The sequence below is a fragment of the Clarias gariepinus genome, chromosome 13, assembly GCF_024256425.1.
Source record: "Clarias gariepinus isolate MV-2021 ecotype Netherlands chromosome 13, CGAR_prim_01v2, whole genome shotgun sequence".
In the NCBI taxonomy this organism is placed as follows: Eukaryota; Metazoa; Chordata; class Actinopteri; order Siluriformes; family Clariidae; genus Clarias; species Clarias gariepinus.
The window spans coordinates 18,189,257-18,207,802 of NC_071112.1; the positions used below are offsets into that span (position 1 = coordinate 18,189,257).

The 18,546-nt window shown below is 36.9% G+C and overlaps 2 protein-coding genes across 6 annotated transcripts; both read right to left on the reverse strand.

Annotated features, from left to right (window-relative positions):
* Nucleotides 1–657: 657 nt before the first annotated feature.
* ganc (glucosidase, alpha; neutral C) lies at nucleotides 658–10,041 on the reverse strand. Of its 4 annotated transcripts, XM_053509423.1 has the most exons (24): nucleotides 9,852–10,041; nucleotides 8,482–8,544; nucleotides 8,292–8,394; nucleotides 7,940–8,067; nucleotides 7,617–7,793; nucleotides 7,498–7,519; nucleotides 7,344–7,410; nucleotides 7,156–7,252; nucleotides 6,800–6,983; nucleotides 6,315–6,462; nucleotides 5,538–5,773; nucleotides 5,319–5,445; nucleotides 5,089–5,168; nucleotides 4,804–4,947; nucleotides 4,632–4,728; nucleotides 3,246–3,347; nucleotides 2,873–3,116; nucleotides 2,432–2,496; nucleotides 2,248–2,324; nucleotides 2,073–2,147; nucleotides 1,821–1,934; nucleotides 1,286–1,398; nucleotides 1,074–1,174; nucleotides 658–891 (listed from the first exon to the last, which is right to left on the reverse strand). In XM_053509423.1, exons 1-24 carry the CDS (start codon nucleotides 9,899–9,901, stop codon nucleotides 785–787), a joined length of 2,721 nt encoding a protein of 906 aa, XP_053365398.1. In that variant the 5' UTR covers nucleotides 9,902–10,041; the 3' UTR covers nucleotides 658–784. The 4 variants fall into 4 exon arrangements, with proteins under 4 accessions (XP_053365398.1, XP_053365400.1, XP_053365399.1 ...); XM_053509425.1 differs by lacking the exon at nucleotides 9,852–10,041 and having other exon boundaries at nucleotides 7,617–7,698; nucleotides 8,482–8,525; XM_053509424.1 differs by lacking the exon at nucleotides 7,940–8,067 and having other exon boundaries at nucleotides 7,156–7,410; nucleotides 7,617–7,698.
* A 1,472-nt stretch (nucleotides 10,042–11,513) lies between these two features.
* si:ch73-130a3.4 (uncharacterized protein LOC664763 homolog) lies at nucleotides 11,514–17,593 on the reverse strand. Of its 2 annotated transcripts, none has more exons than XM_053509428.1 (4): nucleotides 17,502–17,593; nucleotides 13,184–13,376; nucleotides 12,925–13,044; nucleotides 11,514–12,829 (listed from the first exon to the last, which is right to left on the reverse strand). In XM_053509428.1, exons 1-4 carry the CDS (start codon nucleotides 17,579–17,581, stop codon nucleotides 12,611–12,613), a joined length of 612 nt encoding a protein of 203 aa, XP_053365403.1. In that variant the 5' UTR covers nucleotides 17,582–17,593; the 3' UTR covers nucleotides 11,514–12,610. The 2 variants fall into 2 exon arrangements, with proteins under 2 accessions (XP_053365403.1, XP_053365402.1); XM_053509427.1 differs by lacking the exon at nucleotides 17,502–17,593 and adding an exon at nucleotides 14,863–15,023 and having other exon boundaries at nucleotides 11,517–12,829.
* Between the last annotated feature and the right edge of the window lie 953 nt (nucleotides 17,594–18,546).

An 18,546-nucleotide genomic window follows, 5' to 3' on the forward strand; every position in this document is an offset into this window, starting at 1 on the left:
TTTGCCATGCATCCATAAGCTGTACTCAAATTCAAGTCTTTCAATTGTCTAACGGCTTTTTACATTTTGAATAAAAAAAAAAACAAATAAACACTAAATATTATTTATATATCTCCATAATTGTATGAACAGCATTCTTCCATTACTTGTTCCAAGAATTGGTCTTTTGATGATTGATGATGATTATAGTGAAGAGTGTTGTGTAACATGTCAGTACAAAATCGTACAGGTGTCATTAACCTCTAAAGTTGATTTGTGGTGATGGTGAAAGCCAGGTTATATGTTTTAATATATATAATGTTCATACTCATCAATGCCAAGTGCACTGTGCCTGGGGACATTCCCATCCGATTAAGATTAAAATGTGATATCATAGGATGAAAATGATCAGACAAAATAACAAGGGGACTTAATAGTAAATAGTAAAAAGGTCCACACAACATAACAGAACCACCAGCTTTCCTTTGAATGTAAATGTGTAAGTGTGTTTGCACAAACTAAAACAAAAAACAGTAACAAACATGTCTAGTACATACCAAATGTCAGAGACACCCAGGTTGTGTTCAGGAATTCATAAATTTAACTGCTCTGATTTCATACTTATTTTCCTTTTCCAATTTGACAAGAATCAAATAAAACAAAAACATTTTTTTTTAATTAAACAGATTTTATTGTTTTTATAACAATTATAGACTACTTTAATTTACAGAAAAATTGAACATGCACAGAGAAGGCCGTAAATTGTTTTCCTGCTAAAGTTCATAAATTATCTTCCAATACGTAATTAAATTCTGATTTCCCAATCTGTGTGTATCTCCAGGTCCAAACCAGTTATCCTCAAGAGAGCTTGCTTTGGTTCAAACTGAAACATGACTGTGGTCTTTCCTGCAGCTGCATTTAAACAGAGACTGAATTAGTACAGAATGAAGAAAGTAATACAGTCCGAAATACTGCTACATGCTTGTAAGTGATTGCTAGCTTAAAATCACACTTACTGTACATACTGGAGATTATATTTAAAGATGTTTTAAGTCTGTATTTTTAATAAGCACAATCATATAAATACGTCTCACCTGACTTTAGAGTAGGTTTCCTTTTCACAGTCTTCAGACCCAGAATCACCACGGACTCCAGTTTGCCACCAGAGATGTAGAGTGCTTCCTTATCTGCACAGCTGAATAATATTTATACACCAGGTACATAAGATTATCCCCAAACTGCTGTAATTACCACTGATCATGGATACTGTATACTGTACCTACAAACACACACACAAACACGCTACCTGCTGATGAGTCTGCCAGACTGCATAGACAATTTACGCAAGCAGAACTGCCTTTTGTCCCTATAGCCGAAGGAGTGTCCATCATCCTCATACAGCAGCCCTTCAGCATTGCCCTGTAATGCAGGTACTCATTAGCACTAATAATAATCTTAACTCAATTTTTAAACATACAACACTGTATATAAGTATAAGTTTAAATATTGGTTTTCATAGCCAAAGTCAAATAAAGAAATTTAATTTATGAAGAAACATTTAGCGTGTTAGATTTTACAAAAGTGGATAATCACAAGTATGAATAAAATAACAAAAATTGTTAGAAATTATCCATATGTTATTGATAGAAAAAATAATTTAAAAGTAATATTAGTTTTAATATAAAGTTAAATATCTGAATGTGTCAAAAAATGTTTAAGCAGATAAATAGGTTACAAAAAAATAAATAAAAGGAAATAAAATCAACCATATTTCCCTTTTTCTGCAGACTAAATGTAATATTCTAAAGCAATATTAAGATATTGGAAAGACCGGTCATCACCTTCAAGTCCAGGGCTACAGTTAGAGTGTAGGGATGTTGCTGGAGATCAGCGGTGCAGGAACCACAGGCTGTTCTTCTGGTCACGACTGTTCCTCCACGCTGGAGCAGGGGCACCTGGAAAACACACACAGCACGATAAGGAAAATACAAACCATGTACAGGTAGGTCAGGGCAGATTTCCAGAACAAGGTGTTTACTGTCCCGTGAGTGTGGTTATGCTAGCGTGTGTGCTGTAATGGAGCACTGACTCACTGTCTCCAGCGTCACAGGAAGTGTCAGAGACTTGCCTCCTCTGTTCACCTCACCACTGTTAACGTCATACCAAAGCTACAACATAAAACCACACATTGCTACTTAGATGCAACATGCACAGTATATGCACTGCACCACTAATGATACAGACGAGCCTGAGGAGTATTAGACTGACCTCATCTGATCCTGGGAGTAAAATCCGGACCTCTGTGACTCCGGGGTCAGTCACAGGACAAGCTAGTAGAGCACTGCCTAAAATCATAAAACGTAATGCTTAAAGCTTATACATTCTAATTTGCTCTAAACAATAATGTATATATAGAATAATCTAATTTGTGATGTGGATTTGTCATACTTACCAATCATGTACTGGTTTTCTACAGTGAATGTTTCTGTTTCCTTCGGGAACTCCACCCACATCGGTCTAAGACAAACAAACAATTTAAAAAAAAAATGCCACTGTTTTTTAAAAAAAAAACTAACCCACAAAAATCCACAAAATCCCAGTCCATCACCAAATCAGCCCACAGCCACACAAGCACCAAGATGGCGCCAATAAGGTTTCTTCTCTGTTAATTCATCAAAATTCAAAATTATAATAAAATAATTTATAAATTATTTTATTTTCTGACTAATTTTACATATGTTTTTATTGATATAAATCCTTGTGAGTATTCATGTATTCATTTAAGCATTGGCCGTAATTAAATCATGAATCTAGGTGGGATTCCCAAGTACTCCAGGATAACGCATTTAATCAAGATAAATAGAAATAAAGTAAAATGTTGAAACTTGCATACCTCATTGGGGGCAATGCTGAGGTATGTGCTAGATGAAAGAGAGTGTACCAGTAAGGCAGGAGGCAGTATCTCTGTTGGATTGCTGATCGCACTGCTGAAGTGACCGAGTTGCCAAACAGCCAGGGCTCTCGCCGCTTGGTCTGTTTAGCTGAGTGGCCTCTATAGAAAGGCTGCAGTGCCCCCGCCTGGTACCAACGCACAAGCAGCTCAGGGTCAGGATCCTGCACAAAGCCTCCTACATCAGCTACAAACACAAAGATGACACATAGACCTTTTGATACACGTTTTCCACGAGTATAATTTTTAAATCATGACAATTTATAAAGTCAAATATTGGTTTGTGACTTTCTTAGTTAAAGAAGTTTTAACAGACCCCCACAAAACTGCATTCCAGTAACACTCAATGACAACAGCATAGGAATGGAGATCTTCAGATACTCCCATGTAGCAACATTGTCACCTGTCCATATAGCTCCTGTGGAAACATTAAAAACAATGAACACACCATTGTTGTAATATATTAACCAAGCCAAATGGAAAGCAATAAAACTTGCTGCCTTATTTAAATATCTATACTCCATTTGCATAGAATAGTGACAGGGTGACTGCAAAGTAAAAAGAAGCTACAAAATCATTACAGTATGTGATGATGTTGCTGTGTGGTTCAACACAGGAAGTGTGTGGCATGTAACTAAAAATGATACATAACTTATCATTATTGGCCATTGATCAATCATAACCCTTTATTATTCTACTAACTAATCCTTAATAAAGTACCCCAAAAAATCTGTAAATTTGTTACATTATAAGATTAGAAATCTATTAGAAATCTATAGTTTAGAAATCTAAACTCCCTTCTTTTATTCCCTTTTGGATTTTGTTGAGCTTTTTTAACGCATTGTAGAGGTACACACTGTATGACATGATACAGTATGTATAATTAACTAGCAACAGAACAATGTGCAGCCAGAGAAGGAGGTCCTGCGACCTATCCTTTGGTGGTTGTGCCACCAAAAAAACATCCACTTATGCCCCCGAGTGGCGAAGTGGTAAAGTGCTCGATTCCCGGTTAATGCTGTAGCCTCTCACAGCTGAGAGCTGAAGAGAGCTGATGGGCCGAGCTCTCTCAGCGGAGTGGGATGGGAGGCACTTAGTGCTCTCACATTCATTACAGCTCTACGGCCAGTCTGCTGTGTCTGTAAGCTTACGCAAGGAGGAAGGAGCAGATGGGGCCAGGGGTAGCTCAGTGGTTAAGGCATTGGACTACGGTTCAGAAGATCCCAGGTTCAAACCCCACAACCACCAAGTTGCCACTGTTGGGCCCTTGAGCAAGGCCCTTAACCCTCAATTGCTCAGATGTGTAATGAGATAAAAAAAAATGTAAGTCGCTCTGGATAAGAGCGTCTGCCAAATGCCTAAATGTAAATGTAAATGTAAATAGCGGTGTCCTTCGAGTGTGTTATGCCAGTGCAAAAAGATGCGGTCAGAGACGTCACATGGTTCAGAGAAAACACGTCATAGTCTGCAGCCTTCTCGACTAATAGGTCAAAGTAGCATTAATGTAAAGCCCCTAGTGGCGGGGAGGAATTGGATACGACTAAATTGGAGAAAAAAACTGGGGAAAAAATCCTTTAAAAAAAATACATACACTTATATCATTTAGTTCTGTACTGATGGCCAGAAACAACAAAAGAAAACAATTTTCGTTTTCTTATGCAAAATGTTATAATGAATTATACAATCATACAATTTTGCTTACCCATTCTCTGAGACCCTGCAAAAAAGGATCGTGACAGAACAAAAGGTCTCTCCATGCCACCAGACCGGGTCATTAAACCTTCAACAGTAGCCATGTGCTATGGAGGCAATATTTACTGTGATTACTAAATATTCACAAATAAAATAGTACTGGATTTTATGGCTGCTCTAACCTGGAAGAAGCCATACAGGTTGTGTAATTCTCTGTGTTCCCAGCCTGAAAAATGAACCACATCTTTAGGCATTGTCTGCTCTGGTCCATTAAAAACAGACGGTTCGTTCATGTCATTCCACACAAACAAGGACTCAGTCGACCCCTAATACACGAAGACATTAGACAAAGTGTAGAGAAAGGATAGTTCATGTAAGTAATACGCACTGGATTAGTTCGAGTTTTAAACCAGATATAGTAGTATATAAAAAGTTGAGAAATTTCCAACTATTCTGTTCATTCTTACTTTATAGTTGTCAAGTGAAAACTGCCTTGCATACCATGACCTTGTCCTTGAGCTACTGAAGTCCAAATAGCAGGAATCATCTAAAGATAGACCACAGCAAGAAACCAGCTCAGTTTAATCAGTAAACGATTACTAAGGTCCTAGAATTGTAGAAATTAACATTACAGTTTAATAAAACCTACAAGTCTTGGGACATAAATTAGGAAATGCAGAGATGAACGTGACTATACCTGGCCAGCATGTTCCATGATAAACATCACCATTTCTGTCCTTCACAAAGTGACTTCCTTCTCTGGCTGCACAGAAAAAAGGCCAATCAGGGTCAGCCTTGATATGGGGATCACTGATAACCACCAACTAAAACAGATAAAGAAGCAACTCATTGTGACACTAAATGAATGCATTATATTTTTAAGGAAAGACTTTACTCATATGTTTAGCCTGCCCACCTTCCTTTTCTTTTTTTGCAGATGAAGCTGCATGTCCAATGGATTAGGAAATAATTTGGAGTCCCAGGTGAAGTAGCGTTTCCCTTCAGTGTGCTCTATGTCCAGCCAGATTACATCATAAGGGATGGCATGGAGGTCAAATCCAGCATCCACGGCTTTCACGTCCTCTTCATTTTCATAGTTCCAGCGACACTGGTGATAACCCAGGGAAAACAAAGGTGGAAAGGCTTGGAATCCTGTCAGCAGAGGAAGAAAGACATGAACAGCCTTTATTATATATTACAAAAATGCTTTACTATTATCAAAAGACACTCTGTTCGAGATCCAAACCACTTACAATCTATGAGTACTGGTAACACAGTTCAGTTGTATTCCCAAAAAAAAAAAAAAAATCCTTATCAGGTTTGTCAAACAGCATATCTGTGTTTATCCTGGTTACCTACATTGCTACATTAATCATTATTATAGTGGAAATATTTTGTACCTGTACTAAGAAGACACAGATTACGCAGGCACAAGATCGTTGTACATTATCATTTTAATTCAAACATGAAAGTACAAAAGAAGTACACACAGCACATAAAAAAATAGCAAGAGGGAAATTGCGGGATGCATGATGAATCATTGGTTAAAGCGGAAGCCTATCTTATCTATGAGTCAGAAACACTTCCAAGTAAAATAGCCTTGTGACTAAATAATGTGTAAGAAACCTCAGCAGGAAGATTAGTGTAGTGTACTTGCAGGTCATATTTGCTAATATTTGAAGACAGGCAGTACCTGTGAGTTTTGCATACTGAAAAAACACTTGGGCAGGTGAAGGTCCAAGCAGTACAAAACAATCAATTTGTCCACTCTCTGACACCCAGCTCACATCAATTTGAGGATTTATCCTGCTCTTCTTTACTGGTGGGCCATCCTCGCCTTGCTGAAAAACACACCATAAAAACACACCACTGCACATTAGTAATTTTGAATTTGTCAACCTCATTTTAACTGACCAAATTTTGACCTCTGTTGATTGGATCATACTCTTTTGTGCCAAAGTAATAATGTCATCAGTTACTGAAATAGTTGTTAAAATGGCCAAACATATCCATAGTAGTTTTCAATCTACGGCATATTGCATTTTGGCCTATTGATTGTATAATAATAATATTAATGATTATAAAATATTATTGAGAAAAAAGAGAAGTCGTATAACATATAAAAGTTGTCTGGCTACAGTACCCTTGACAACAGGGTATAAATAGATGAAATGATACCTCCTGATAGCCTGAGCCATACTGCAGATCTACCAGAGTTTCAGAGGTATTGAGCCAGAACACTCCCAGTGTCCTTTCTGGTTTGTGAGCTAACAGGAGAGGAACAGAACCATAAAGCCCCAGTCTGCTGTTGATCTCATAGGCAAACACATCCAGATTGTACAACCGATATGGCTCACTGCCACTGCAAAACACATGACCAAGTTATGGTAGTTAAATATATGAAGTATATGAAGCTATTATTGCAAATTAATTATTTGCATTCACTTTAATTATTTTTTTATTTAAAACGAGAATCCAGTTATAATTAACAAACATAAAAAGGACTGACACATTAAGGCCTCACTCTACTGTACCTGGTGTCCTTCAACTTGAGAGAATCAGCATGCTCAGGTATACCATAAGCATGACTGAAACCATGGAGCCTAAGGTCAATACCTACTGAACTATGGCCTGTATTAAAAATAATGACATTATTTTTATGGCTTGGCTTTATGACATAAATGACAATAAATTTTAATCTTAAGACACTTGGCAGACACACCATGTGCTTTGATGTCTTGAAACTGTCTGAAGGTCTCCGTACACAGTCCTGAAGGATTTTTTTCACCCTGATAAATAAGAAAATTAAAGTTTAACCACATGCAGTCATACTGTTATTATTGATAATAAAGCAGTATTTTATGTTAGATTCTTGCCTGATGTGAGCTTGAGGATGAGCTAAAAAAATAAAAAAACTAAGTGTTGATGATAGACAATTTAATTTAGGATAGGTTTTTATACCAAGCTACAAAAAAAAAACATGTTATCCAGTCACCTGGCTGAATTAGACAGCGTCTCAAAGCAGAGTCTGCCTTCTGGATTAAATGTGACCATCGTCTCATCCTCATAGAGAATCTCTAGATGGAAGGGGAAAGCAAAGACCTGGACATGATACTGCCCTGAACCCCATGTCAGAGAAACACAATCAGCTCTCCTCCACTCAATCCTCAACCTGTGTGACACAATTTATGAATTCAGTGATAGCTCAAAACTGTCCACACATGTTGTTGTTTTTTTCTAAATTATATATATATATATATATATATATATATATATATATATATATATATATATAAAACTCTTAAGTTTAAGACTCACTGCTCATATTTTGGTTCTCCAAGCAAGACATCTGCAGCTTTATAGCTGGCCCTAAAAGGCTGCAGTTCATCAATTATAAATCTCATAGTTCCATTAGGAATTCGGTGGATCCGGAGAAGCAAGTGTTCCTATGCAATGTAGACAGTGGCACTTTTATATTTTGGTCTGTATTATTTTAAAACAAATTTAATAGGATTCGTTTATTTACATGAATTTTCATATGAATGTGTAATATATTTGCATGCCGGGATGTAATGCCATATGCTCTGTGTTTTGCAGCTAATACCAGTGCATGTGCTATCATCAACGATCAAACACCCCACAGATGTGGAGCGATGCTGAAGGTGTTTACCTGAGAGTGGAATTCGGACAACTCCACTGCAGCTGCTCTCTCTTGCACGACTAAAGTGTCCAGTAAGGCGCAGTACTGAGATGCAGGTTTGGCTTTCAGTCTCCTGTGTTTGTTATTGAACCCATTAAACAAACAAGAAAAACAACAGTACATATGTTTCTAAAATTTTTGCATTGTTTAGAAAACTTACTTGTAAAACAAGATGTTGTCGGCACGCTTGAATTTTTCTTTACCCTCATCATCTGGCACGACGCTGGAAAGTAACAAAAGCCCATGCATACATTTTTTTTTAAATATTTGCATTACCAAATCAAAACATTATTAATAAAATATAGAATAAAAATACATTATGTAAACATATTACTTAACACAGCCTGACATAATAAGAATGAATTTTAATTCAGAATAAGAGAGGTTTGGATACCTTTGGCAATCTATCCAATATGTACATTTTAGCAAAACACTTTCAATCATTTCTCTCTTGGTGAAATAAATATGTAATATTATGTATATTACAATGTAATATATTGACACTTGCACATTACAGTAACTCAGCTGCGGGTTATGGCCACATCCCCTATACAGTCTTGACCTCCTGCCGAGCGTTTTTCATGTTTGAGCCATTTACGGGGTTTATCGCCTATTGCAACCGTGAGAGCTGTCCCCCCATGGACATGTTTACTAGTTTTCCATGCTTGGACAGTTTTGGCAGGTCCTGACCACTGCACTTTCTACTGTACACTGCACACTAACTGCAGTTTTGGAGTTGCTCTGACCCAGTTGTCTAGCCATTACAACTTGGCCCATGTCAAAGTTGCCTTATTCTTGCCCATTTTTCTCTGCCTAGTATATCCCACCATTTCCCAGTGCCACTGTGATGAGATAATGTTATTCACTTTACCTCTCAGTGGTCATAATGGCATGGCTGATTGATGTGTGTGTTCGTATACATTTCCTTATGGGAGAAACATTATATGACATGAAGAGTTTTTGCCAAAAAAGTATAGCTTCTATTCCTGATCGATCAACTCTGTGGAAGCATCTCTCTCTGCCTCTTGTCTTTGCTTCAGACCTTCATCCACTGGGTCTCTGGCTTAGAAAGTATTCTTCAGGAAAGATGGGAAGCGTAACCTAACCGCACAGGTGGAGAAAGAGACATCTGTCTCCTTCTTCTGTTATATCTCCAGCACTTAAAGCGTTCAGAACCAGATAAAAATGATACATGTTGATTAAAGTTATATTGCGATTAATTGCTTTGTGCATGTAAACGGACATCTGATCGGATCAGCGTCCATGTAAACAGTTAAACTGGAATCTTTAATCTGAATATTTCAGTCTACGTGTAAACGTGGACACTAGAGGAGACCTAGGGTACTAGAAGACACTAGAAGAGACCTAGGACACTCGATAACACTAGAAGAGACCAGAAACTAAACACTAGAAGAGACCTAGGACACTACAAGAGACCAAGAAGACAACAGCGCGCGTGAGTGTAAAGACACAAGTAAGGACACTGGAATGTTCTTTGCACTAAACTGAGTTTGACATGTCTAACATTACCTCTGTAGCTCATCTGTAGAAGCATTCTTGTCCTCGGTAAACTCCGCCATGCTGAGAGTGTCCGCCTGTCCGTGTCCGTGTCCCCGCTACAGTACTGTACACACAGTCAGTCCGTGGAACACGAAGGGGCGGGTCGATACCAAACTATACTCCCAATCCTGATAGATTTTTTCCTATATGTAAAACAAATCCATATCAGGCACTGTCTTTAAGTAGTGGTGTTATGAAAATAACTGTATCGGTTATTATTTTTAAAGTGCTGTTTGTCATAGGAACTACTTTTCCTTCCGCCTTTCGCCTTAAGGCCACAGTGCGGCAGTAGTGAGTCACACGGAAGAGTCAGACTCGCGACGCGCAGTGACGAGATTCTAACGAAGCAGTGTGTGTGTGTGTGTGTGTGTTGTTTCATTCTTTTTACGGAAAATGCGACATATACCAAAATATATACGAAAAAACTAATAAATAAAAATATTTAAAATTTAAATCTGCCCTACACACAGAGTATAAAGCAGTGAGGTAGAAGTGAGAAGGGAGGTCAAACAATCTAACTGATGATAATAACATATATACATATTTATCAATTCCTAAAGGTGTTTACTGTCTTTAGTATTATTTATTTATTTATTTATTTATCTATTGATTTAACAAAGCAAAACTTACCATTTTTGTAGCACACTGCAGCACTTGACCCACCTCCAGGGTTCGATTCCTGGGTCTGTGTGCATGTTAAGTTACTGTATGACAAATACAACATAAAATTGTAATAAATATTGATTCATATTTGTGCTCTCAAATGTTTAGATTATTTAGTAGATTTCTCATTTCTGTCCTGCAAATCTTTATTTGTTTTTGTACTGATCAGCCAACTGTCAAAGTACAGCAAATACAAACCATTTTCCTAACGTTAGCACTTGGGCACTACTGTATAGGTATTTTTAGAAACCATTTTATAATGTCATGAGAACATTGTTACGGTTTATTTTAATGAAGACAGTTCTGATCCTGAAATGTCCTGTAAACTTTAAAGTGTTTTCCTATATGGTTATATGACAACTGACAAGGATTTTTTTTTTTTGCCAAAGTTCAGTTTTTTAAAATATATAAAACGCATGTTGCAAACACTATATTTCTTTTCTTTCACTATAATTCTTTTCATTATATAACTTTCCTGAAACCAAAGCAAAATGTTTTTTTTTTTAAACTGAGAAAATAAAAACATTAGCCTTGAATTATGCATTGCTTCATGCACTTCTTTTCTTACCCCAAAATATTCTGGAATACGGTAAATCGGAACTCGCTAGACCACAATACCTTTTCCCATTGCTCCAAAGTCTAATCTTTATGCTCCCTAGCAAATGGCTTCTTATGGCCATATACTGTACCTGCCAGCAATCAGTATACATAGCACTGGAAATGGTCTTATTGTCACTATTAAACATAGCTGTGATTATTACTGTCAACTTCACCTACCATTAAACGATATGCCATCACAGACAGTGAGTTTTTTTCTGATCCCATTTCCTCTGCAAAGTTGATAGGTCAGCACTATCCTACTATATTTTAATTATGTGTTAGACAGTTCTTAAACTTCTCCAAGACCACAGGATTCCTTCTTCCTACATGACTGTTTAAGAAATAAGAAGATACTCACAACATCTATTAGATTTAGAAGAATTGTTGCCACTTAAAACAATCACTGCAGTAGTCATCAAAGACTTTGCTTATTTAAATCCACACAAAAACATTTTGGCCAGGCAGTTTTTGCATGTTATACAAGTTATATTTACACCTTCTTCTTAATTGTATAGAACAGGGTGGGTGAAAAGTAACGAAACTTTAAAAATTGGTAAAATCCATATTTCTAATACAAGTTTATTGAAACAAATTGTGTATGTACTTTATTTCCCAGAAAAATGAAAGAAAATCTTTAAATTTCAATGTAGGCACCAGTGGTGTCAACCAGTTTTCTCAAATCGCTGAAGATGGAATGCACGGTTTTCTGAAGGAAGCCGTTTGGGTTATTGCGGAGAACCTCCTGAATCCGTGCCTTTAAGTCTTTCAGAGTGCGAGGCTTTGTCCTGTACACCACCTCCTTTGCGAAGCCCCACAAGAGAAAAAATAAAAAAATAAATCACATTGAGTGTGATCTGGCCTTCTCAGGGACCATTCATGAGATCAGCGTCGTCCCAGTCAAAGTCCTGGAAAATGCTGGTCTAACCATTCATGCACAGTAATAGAAAAATGGGGCGGTGCACCATCCAGTGATACTACAAGTTCTAGAGCCATTTAATATTCCCTAACTAATTTTCACCCACCCTGTATTTGATAAAGCCACATATCCTTAAACAAACTCTGCTTTGCTTAATCCCTGGTAGCTGATCAGATCCTCAGTAGCCGGTCAGCTGCAGCATGGGTGCAAGTAAACAAAGCTACAAAATATTCTACATTTATTTGGCAATATTTACAGACTAAAGCTATTTTACAAGACCACACAAAGTTTTTTTTTATATTGTGGCAAAAAAAAAAAAAAAAACCTTTTGCAAAGCTTGTGAAGAATCCAAGATAATGTCCGGTCCCAGTACACATACTGGGGTAATAGTTAGACACGGAGGGCCAGCATGAGAAAATCCAAAGAGAATGGCGTGCATGGAGCATTTAAACAAATACACTTACTGCTTTACACCCTTCTTTGAATTATTCGATACACTTTTAAAGCTGCACTGTGTAATTTTTGCAAAGTTAGCAAGAGATAGTCACTTCTAAAGACTTGAATACATGTCCAGCCTTTGATGAAGTTCATCACTGATAAGATTTCTCTGTTTTAGGTCATCCAAGGCACTCTTTAGTGTTGTCCTGCACCTCCTTTCTCTGTCCTTGGCATTGCGGAGTTGACGCTGGAGACGCTCCATGTTTGCCAAAGCCTGTGCCAATCTGTCTTTTACTCTGTTCGGTGAAGGATCCAGTGCATATGAATGCTCCTGTTTGGACAGAGAGAAAGTCATGCGTGTTCATACTAGTCATTTCTTTGTTCACAAGTTTTTGGGACTTTTAAACAAATATCTCAACTACTTACATCACAAACCAGAGTTTCTGTTTTTTCTTTGTTGGCTTTGCTGACTGCTTTCACCACCACAACTTCATAAGGAGCAGCAGCCTTCTGTGATGTTACAGTCTTCCTTGGTTTAACAGGTTTCTAAAATAACATGATGTTGGTTTAGGAAATGGAGCAATTCTGTAAGCTGTCACTGTGAAACTTAAAAAAAATAAATAAATAAAAACAAACAAAAAAGTATTATCAAACATAATACATGATCTGTACAATTTTAACATACTTTCTGAAGGTGTGCCGGGAAATTAAAAATTGATGGGACAGCTCCTTCACGCAGACGAACAATCTGCCCCGTTCTGTCAATGGCATCTTCTGTGAAATGCTGGCTGCACAGAACTGAATAAGCACTGGCTGAAAAGTCTTCTTTTCTGAGAGCAGTCTCCCAAATTTTTCTCAGTTTAGCATCAGTGGGGAACCTTAAAGTACATGTACACACAAATACTTGCCATTAGTGCTTCAAGAAACACTGACTAACAACAGACCCCAGTTATATTAAAACACGACTGGGGTGCCATTTGTGTACAGCTGATTTTATATTTACAGACATTTACTGTATGTAAAGTAAAATACATTTTAAACATAGTTAATCAGTCCTTCAGAATAACCTACAAGTATGGTTCAGATATTTAAACATCTATACAGCATCCATTTAAATTAATGTAAGCAAGAGATATTAAACATTTTATGCTAGAAACATCTTTTTAATTAGATGTTGTAGCTATCAGTACTGTTACCCAAAAACATTTACTGACAGAAAGTTGTATTATCTAACAAAATTTTATCTTTAAAAGTTTCACTAAGCTTAGAGGAGGAAGAAATATACATTCTAACATTTTTAATGATAATGTAATCGCAACTGATATCAACCTAAAAATATATTTAAAATAAATTAATTATAGCTATAAATAAACTACAAATTAGTTCATTTACTTATCTACAAAAGAAATAAAATGGAAATTTCACTGGAACTGGAAAGTCAACACAAAATAAATGTTATTATATCTGACACAATATTTGCATATTAATTATACACACACACACACATCTGTAACACTGGAGAAAGTTTATGATGAAATTGTTTAACTTAATGTTTTCAATTATCCTTCATAATTTTTCATTTGGCTAGGAAAATTTTATTTTAATATAAAATATACCTAAAGGCTCATGAAATTAGTTAGGCGGTCGCATATAGAAAATTATAGAAAGCCTATAGACAAAAGTGGTATTACAACACAATTAAAATAAACCTACTGTACATTTAACTGAGCTTGTAGTTCTGAGGAAGGGATCCAAAATGGACGCAGGAGGGCGCTGTGGCTGTATCCTTTGATTTTGTATATAAAGTATGTCACCGTAGCCCCGCCCCTTTTAATTTCCTACGACGCAAGTCGTGAGAATTGTCCTGAATATGGAATTCAAAAAAAATGGCAAAGTTTGACGCGATACTACGTTTCCCTTCACAACAGGTGGTTTAATGACAACTTCAGAAGCTTGTATATATTTTGAACGAGATTAGTGGGAGGAGTTTCAAACGGAAGTGTATATGAACAATATATCCGGCTGCAACTCCTCAGTATATGGTTAAAGTGTACGTGTTACAGGTTTCCTGCAGGCTGTGTTACTACTGCTCACACACCCACATCCCTGCACTCACCTGAACACAAACACGGCTCCTAACGTTAATGTAGCACATCTACAAATAAATCTTACTAAACCTTAAACGGCCAACTGATTACTGCCAAACGTTAAGCAATCGTGATTGCAAAGCGTCATCGCATTTACGAAGTAAACAAACGGCGCACTAAACGGCTGTCGTTAGCCAGCTAACCCAAATAACAGGCTAGATGGCTAATCTCTGTCTCTCTGGGTGTAAAAACATATACACATGATCTGACATTTCACCTGTGGAAAGTGACGCCTTGTTTCCTTAGATTTGCGTTCCGACGGTTCTTACATCCATATGCTGCGCATTGAACTGGCATTTCCAACAATATTTAATGCAAATAAAAACAATAAGATGGACCTCTCTAAGATGGAGGCGCTTTTGACGTGTCTTTAGCCGGATAACGCTGCATAACCAGCAGGAAGTACAAGGAAGTGGAGGCGCGCGACTGTATCACATTAAAAGCTCCTGCTCGGTTATATACAGAGGAGTTCAAAAATGTATACACACTGCAACATTAGTTATCTGTACACTTTTTTTAAAACTCGAATTGAGTTATGGCAACTTATGAATTCTTTTTCTTCTTCTTCTAAAGAGAGTACTCAGTATGCGCACCATCCTTGATGCTAACATGTGACTGCCAGAGGCAGACAGTATTTTTGAGTGACAGATAAACATGATCATGTGTTTTTAAGGTTGTTTTCTGTTGTTTCTATGACCAAAATATGACCAATATGCGTAATATGAGTTCTACATTTTTGCGATTTTGTGTTTATACTCTGGTAGGGGTAAACTTTACATGTTATAAAAGTCAATCATAACTTTCTTTCAACCTAATGCACAGTTTAATGTCTGAAGTCTCCCAATTAACACGATCATACCGCATAGTTGAAATAGGGGTATAAGAGCATGAATAACAGAGGGGGAGGGGTTATCGGGGCGGGGCGTGTAGGACGACTTTCACACACACACAATAACGGATTGGGAATGACTGATGTCTGGCACACGGATTACATAAATTGTCTAAATAACGGATTACATTTTTGAAAAAGTAACAAAATAACTGAGGACTTAAATGGCGTGAATAATGCATTAGATTACTCCTTGCATCAAATAAGTACTATGTAACGTGTTACACCTAACACTGATCTGGGGTTCCTTTTGGGTTCACAGATTATTACCTATATTTATCATATTACACCCCGTTTTTGACATTTATTTGATTTTAATTTTTGTGGCAGTGGTAGCTCAGGGCTCACTGGCTGATCAGAAGGCCAGTGGTTCAAGCCCTAGCCGCCCCAAGTTGCCACTGTCCCCCTCTAAAGCAAAGCCCTTAACCGTGTCTGATCCAGTGCGCTGTATTATAGTCAAGCCTATGCTTTGACCCCAGCTGCTCACCTGGGATATCCAAAGAAAATAATTTCACTGTACTGTAATGTAAATGGGACCAATAAAAAAGATGACTTTGATATAAAAAAAATTATATTTGATCTGACCCGAATGTCTTGATAAAGAAAATAATTTTAGGATATGCAATTTTTGTCTTGATTTTTTTCAAATGCATTAGCCCATAACCCACCCCATTTTTATATATAAATTATTTTTAAGAAAAATAAATTTTAAATATAAATATTTGGTTATATTTACATAATCCTTCCACTAAGCATTACTCTAGTTCTTCTTCTTTGTTGTTTAATGGCAGTTGGAATGCAGTAGGTTGGTTACATTACTGCCAACTGTATGTCTAATTCTTCTTCATCTTCTTAGCCTCTTGAAGCTGATTTTCCACACAAATCCTTCTTAAAACGTCTAATTCATCCTTCCCTGATCTTGTCTTGACTTGTTCTTGGTCTTCAAATCTTCATCTGCTTTATAGGGCACATTTAAAGCTGACTTTCATTAAGTGCGTTCCCTCAGTCCCTCAGTGACTCCCAGTTCTAAAAAACTTTTAACACTGGTTTCTACTCTCCCTAGTTCTTGGGAGGTGTGCCACAATATCTAACTTTTCTTGCATGTACTTCCTGCATGAGAGCTCGACAGGACAGCATGGTGGCTTAGTAGTTAGCACTGTCTCCTTGCACCTCCAGGTTCTGTGCTTGATTCCCACTCGTCTGTGTGTATGGATTTTGCCCCATGCTTGGTGAGTTTCCTCTGGGTACTTCAGTTTCTCCCACAGTCCAAAGACATGCAGATTAGACTAACTGGCGTTCCCAAAATGTCCCATAGTGTGTAAATATATATGTGTGTACTGTGTGATGAATTGGCACGCCATCCAGAATGTACCCCATGGATGATCATTTTACCCGATTATAAAAGTTATGACTTGTGCTCTTTAGATTAACTTGGAAAACTATTATCCTAATATTTTGCAATTATATAAAATGTTAATAAATGTAATTTGTTAACTTGATTTTGGTTTATTTGCCTAAGCCCCGTTTAGCCTTGTTTGTCTCTGCTAGAGTCAATAGGAATCTTTAATTGTACAGAATGGCTCTGAACATCAAAAGAGCGCCCCCTGCCGTTCAGACACATGCATTATGCACGTAAACATCGCGTTGCTGCGATACATCACCGTGCCGCCATATTGGCGATGGCAAGATGGGCCTGTAAACAAATCCAAGTAATCCAATCCAATGCAATATTTTCTTGATAAAAGAAATAATTTAACTCTAAAGCACTATAGAGACAAAGTGTTTAATCAGGAACACTCCGACAGCTCGCCCCGGTGATGACTAGCGAATAAAGCGCTCAGCTAATCTGACCTCCTTCCCTGGAGGCACTTCAGGAGGAGGAATCAACACTAGTTTGTTTGTTTTTAATGTAAACAAATAACCCGATAACAGCCAAATACAACAAGAACACAGTTATTAAGTCGTACCTGTGAAAGGTAATTCCCTGAGATCTGGTTTGGATTGTGCACCGGTTTTTACAGTCCCAAGCAGAACATGACACTGGCATCGTTTTTCCCGTTCAGACTTTTAAGAGTTTTTTATCACAATTATTATTTTCAAGCACAGAATTAATTAAGTTCATTAAAGCTTCTTCTTTTTCTTCCTCTTCTTCAAGACTTCGTCTTCTCCTTCTTCATGGTGCTTCAGGTTCATTACCGCCACCTACTAGACTGAAATGTGAATCGCCTGATGAGCAGAAAAGAAAAAAAAAATCTAAATAAAGTATACATGATTATACTAACTACATTTTACTTATTTATTAGATTTATTTTAAATATCTTTATATTGTAAAAGAAAAAGAAGAGGCTAATCTAAACATACACTAATATAGAGTGTGTGGTTATAGAGATTTGGAGTAAGATAAGATTAGTAAGATAGGAGAAAAATCACAGTGGTCAAATTTTGCAATCCATGTTTATAATTAAATCTAGATACATTATGAAGTAATTACAATCCTCATAGTGAAGTTAGAGTATATAAGTGATCAAATAAATACAAACACTCAATCATGTCTCAATTTAATGATGGTGTCTCGTAAGAGTTAATGTAAGGTATAACTCTTACCTGTGGGTATATTATAGATATTAAAGTTTAAATTTAATGTCTTAGAGAGAAGCTAAGTTAACGTTTATAAGGCTGATTGGGAGAAGTTTTTTATATGAGATATTAAAGACGATTCATTAGACAAAATGGAATGGATCTCTAATAGCTCTAATATCTACCACAGCCACAGCTGCTGTTGCTAAGCAATCTAAATGAGGGGAGAGGAAATCACTTCCTTGGTGGAATAAAGAATGTGACAAATCTATAAGAATAGAAACAAGATATTATTTAAATAAATAATATCTATAACCATAAGATAAGATAATACACACACACACACACACACACACACACACACACACAAACACACACACACACACACACACAAAACAGGCAATTTGGGAATTCCATATAACCTAATATGCATGT